General features: G+C 46.3%; 2 protein-coding genes across 5 annotated transcripts in view; one reads left to right on the plus strand and one right to left on the minus strand.

The window, feature by feature from the left end:
• taok3a (TAO kinase 3a) overlaps positions 1–235 on the plus strand; it is a 56709-nt gene extending 56474 nt beyond the window's left edge. For all 4 annotated transcript variants that reach the window (XM_060882992.1, XM_060882994.1, XM_060882990.1 and 1 more), the window contains exon 21: positions 1–235. This exon is cut by the window's left edge and continues 1271 nt beyond it. The gene's annotated coding sequence lies outside the window, so the exon portion shown is untranslated.
• A 4-nt stretch (positions 236–239) lies between these two features.
• Positions 240–5000, minus strand: part of pebp1 (phosphatidylethanolamine binding protein 1) — a 6324-nt gene continuing 1563 nt past the window's right edge. Inside the window, exons 2-4 of the mRNA XM_060882996.1 lie at positions 2501–2610; positions 2077–2177; positions 240–963 (exon numbers count right to left, since the gene is read on the minus strand). Coding sequence (XP_060738979.1) covers positions 746–963; positions 2077–2177; positions 2501–2610 — 429 coding nt within the window. The 3' untranslated portion in view covers positions 240–745. The remainder of the gene's footprint in view (positions 964–2076; positions 2178–2500; positions 2611–5000) is intronic.

A 5000-nucleotide genomic window follows, 5' to 3' on the forward strand; every position in this document is an offset into this window, starting at 1 on the left:
GTCTTTTGACCTGTAACCGAGGACGACCTCTGACAGTTTTTCATGTTTTTTTTTTGCTTTCTAGAGCCGTTTATTTTATTTGTATTTTTTATTTTAAACATGTTAATGAATCCTGTGAATAGAAACCTTGCTTTACTGTTTGCATGCACTTTAAATTTGTTTTTCAGGTCCAAGAGAAGCATGATTTCTGTCCCAAATGCTTTTAATTATATTTGTAAATAAAACGCTCAACACACGTCTGAAGGTCTTTTATATTTATTTTTTTATCCCCATGACGGTCGACAAGCGTCGTGTTCACGTGGAGCAGAAAAATGAACACGGTATCCATGGGAACAAGGCAGGAGGCGCAGAACAAAGCTAAAATGAATAAAAATAAAAGTAAAAATCTCCTCATTAAGTGCAATGTGTTGGAAGTGCGGCAACTCGATTCTACTGACGATTTTCTTTATTTTTGTGACGTGATATATGACTGAAATTAGATTTTCTCCATAAGATATTTCGACCAATCAGAGAGGACTTAATAACTAATGACATCACAATACCTAATTAAATCTGCATAGCAACTGTTGACAGTTATTTTTTTTCTTCATTAAATAACTGGCAGAAATGAAAAAGTGCTCTGTTCATTTATCAAAGCTCAACATGTTGCATGACATGTTAACAAATTTAGCGATGTGTCTGTTTTATTTGTTGTTGTTATCTCGTCCACCCTCGACTTCCTAATCGTGTGATAAATCGTCTCCGTTTATTTCCCTGCGAGCTGTTCGTACAGTTTGGGGACGTAGTCGTCCCACTCTGCCTGGTAGCACGTCCCGGCCACCGGAGCGCCCAAGCCGTATTTCTTGCGGAAGTTTTGGATTTTGAACTTCCCGCGGTTGTCTCCGGAGCGGTTGGTCAGGACGGGTTCGGTGCAGCTCACTGCTCCCGGCTGCTCGTACACCAACCACACGTAACGATGGAGACCTGCGGAAAGAAAAGGGGGAAAAAAATGCACACAGTAGCATTGAGCAAAATATTCCATCGTAATACACCGGGAGATATTTTCACTATATTTACTTACCTTTTATATAAAAAAAAAAGTATTAACAGAGTTGTTAACGTGATTAAACGCTGTGATGACGTTCTTGATTCTGATTGGTCGGAAAGTGTTGATTCGTTCTCTAGAACGTGGTTATATATGAGCTCGTTCGAACGGGCTAGATTTTCTCCGTAAGATATTTCGACCAATCGTGTGTCAATAGTTGCTATGCAGATTTAATTAGGTATTGTGATGTCATTAGTTATTAAGCCCTCTATGATTGGTCGAAATATCTTATGGAGAAAATCTAGCTTATCGTTTCCATAGTAACAGCTCTTTCACAGGGACATGGACAAAAAAAAAAAATCACCGCTTCCTTCTGTGCCTCTTTACTGCACTTGTCCAAGTCTCAGTTTTTTATGAACCATTAAATTAAACCCCCAAGTTACAACTAGGAAAAAAAAATAAATAAACATTTCACTGGTGTGTTTCTTTGAAAAGAGGGAAAGAAGAAAGAATACAGAATATATACTATATATATATGTATATATATATATATATACATATATATATATATATATATATATACACAGTATATATATGCTCACATCCTATATATATATATATATAGTGCACAATATATAACAATTACCTTTACATTAAAAATGAAATAATTCCATTCTATATTCTGCACTGTTTGTTTTGCTGCATGTGATCTGTGGAAAATTTGTCTTGCATGAAACTGATTCGGACACAAATGTTTCCTGTGGTGTTTACTTTTGATCTGTGAGTGTCCCGATTCAGTGATGATAAATATTGTGTGTTTGAATAACGTCTCACGATGTACTGATCGATGTCGTGAAGGTCCAAAGGTTTTGGACAGAAACGAGAGAAACGCTTGTGACTGAGCCTCTGAACGCTCGTCTCGTCCATCTGTTGTTTCCGGCTGTTTCTTGCTTGTTGGGGTTTGAATCGAATCTTAATCGTGTTCGAACTCTGAACTATCGAACTATCTGTCTGATATATAAATGGTTAAATCTGGTGCGTGTAGATCTTACCGGTTCCTTTTGGAGGACCAGATCCGACGTAGTCAGACATCACGCAGCCGCTGGACACGTCGTTCCCTTTCATGTTCACCACCAGGAAGTGATGCCATTCTCTAGAGAGGGAAAAATTCAGAAGCCAAACACATTAACACAATAAAGAGAGTCTTAATAATAATAATAATAATAATAATAATAATAATAATAATGTAAACCTGCATGATAAGACCACAGATCGTCTACATGATACTGACACTTTTCTGAAATATCGTGAACCTCATAAAGTCACGATAAATCTATATAGCATCACAGCTACAACATTCAGGGCTTGAGTATGACGTCATGGCGACAGAAGGAGTCCCTGATGTCCATTACTGAAGGGTCAGGGACTGAAATGGAAGATTCTGGTTCTGTGTTTTATCTGTGAGTGAATGTGTACCTGAATTTGGGATCTTTCCTGCTCGGGGCATCCGGATCAGTCATGGCCAAAGTGTACAGCTTAGCGGAGTCGCAGCCTTCCCACTCGATCACTGTGGGCCGATTCTGCACCTGAACACACACACACACACACACACATTAGTCTTCTGTCCTTCTATCATCTCTCTACCATCCCTGCATGTCTCTCTTTCTGTCAGTTGTCTGCCTTTCTGTCTGTAAAAGGACCCTATGTAGTGTACATCCTTAGGGAAAACTTAATTTGGGACTGAGCCTTTTACTGAAATAATAGGACAAGCTACATTTACTAATTTTTGGGTTAATAAAGTGACACCTGAGTAGAGAATAAAACACTGAAATGTTTCATTCATTCATTCATCTTCTACCGCTTATCCAAACTACCTCGGGTCACGGGGAGCCTGTGCCTATCTCAGGCGTCATCGGGCATCAAGGCAGGATACAACCTGGATGGAGTGCCAACCCATCACAGGGCACACACACACTCTCATTCACTCACACAATCACACACTACGGACAATTTTCCAGAAATGCCAATCAACCTACCATGCATGTCTTTGGACCGGGGGAGGAAACCGGAGTACCCGGAGGAAACCCCCGAGGCACGGGGAGAACATGCAAACTCCACACACACAAGGTGGAGGCGGGAATCGAACCCCCAACCCTGGAGGTGTGAGGTGAACGTGCTAACCACTAAGCCACCGTGACCCCCTGAAATGTTTCAATATAATGATATTATTATTGTCCATCCATCCATCCATCTTCTACCGCTTATCCGGGGCCGGGTCGCGGGGGCAGCAGTCTGAGCAGGGACACCCAGACTTCCCTCTCCCCAGACACTTCCTCCAGCTCCTCCGGGGGAATACCGAGGCGTTCCCAGGCCAGCCGAGAGACATAGTCCCTCCAGCGTGTCCTAGGTCTTCCCCGGGGCCTCCTTCCGGTTGGACATGCCCGGAACACCTCCCCAGGGAGGCGTCCAGGAGGCATCCGGAACAGATGCCCGAGCCACCTCAGCTGACTCCTCTCGATGTGGAGGAGCAGCGGCTCTACTCTGAGCTCCTCCCGAGTGACCGAGCTCCTCACCCTATCTCTAAGGGAGCGCCCAGCCACCCTGCGGAGGAAACTCATTTCGGCCGCCTGTATCCGGGATCTTGTCCTTTCGGTCATGACCCAAAGCTCATGACCATAGGTAAGGGTAGGAACGTAGATCGACTGGTAAATAGAGAGCTTCGCCTTGCGGCTCAGCTCTTTCTTCACCACAACAGACCGGTATATCGACCGCATCACTGCAGAAGATACACCGATCCGCCTGTCGATCTCCCGCTCCATCCTTCCCTCACTCGTGAACAAGACCCCAAGATACTTAAACTCCTCCACTTGAGGCAGGAGCTTTCCACCAACCCGAAGGGGACAAGCCACCCTTTTCCGGCTGAGAACCATGGCCTCGGACTTGGAGGTGCTGATTCTCATCCCTGCCGCTTCACACTCGGCTGCAAACCGTCCCAGTGCACGCTGAAGGTCCTGATTTGAAGAAGCCAACAGGACAACATCATCTGCAAAAAGCAGAGACGAAATCCCGTGGTCCCCAAACCGGACTCCCTCCGGCCCCTGACTGCGCCTAGAAATCCTGTCCATATAAATAATGAACAGGACCGGTGACAAAGGGCAGCCCTGCCGGAGTCCAACATGCACCGGGAACAAGTCTGACTTACTGCCGGCAATGCGAACCAAACTCCTGCTCCGGTCATATAGGGACCGAACAGCCCTTAGCAAAGGGCCCCGGACCCCATACTCCCAGAGCACCCCCCACAGATCACCACGAGGGACACAGTCGAATGCCTTCTCCAGATCCACAAAGCACATGTGGACTGGTTGGGCAAACTCCCATGAACCCTCCAGCAACCTGGTGAGGGTATAGAGATGGTCCAGTGTTCCACGACCGGGACGAAACCCACATTGTTCCTCCTGAATCCGAGGTTCGACTATCGGCCGAATTCTCCTCTCCAGTACCCTGGCATAGACTTTTCCGGGGAGGCTGAGGAGTGTGATCCCCCTGTAGTTGGAACACACCCTCCGGTCCCCCTTCTTAAACAGAGGGACCACCACCCCAGTCTGCCAGTCCAGAGGCACTGTCCCCAGCCGCCACGCGATGTTGCAGAGGCGTGTCAACCAAGACAGCCCCACAACATCCAGAGACTTGAGGTACTCAGGGCGGATCTCATCCACCCCCGGTGCCTTGCCACTGAGGAGCTTCTCAACCACCTCAGTGACCTCAGCTTGGGGGATCGATGAGTCCTCAACTGAGCCCTCTGCCTCTGCTTCCTCAGTGGAAGACATGTCGGTGGGGTTGAGGAGATCCTCGAAGTACTCCTTCCACCGTCCGAGAATGTCCCCAGTCGAAGTCAGCAGATTCCCACTCTCACTGTAAACAGTGTGAGCAGGGCACTGCTTCCCCTTCCTGAGGCGCCGGACGGTTTGCCAGAATT

The sequence above is a fragment of the Tachysurus vachellii genome, chromosome 12, assembly GCF_030014155.1.
Source record: "Tachysurus vachellii isolate PV-2020 chromosome 12, HZAU_Pvac_v1, whole genome shotgun sequence".
Classification (NCBI taxonomy): domain Eukaryota; kingdom Metazoa; phylum Chordata; class Actinopteri; order Siluriformes; family Bagridae; genus Tachysurus; species Tachysurus vachellii.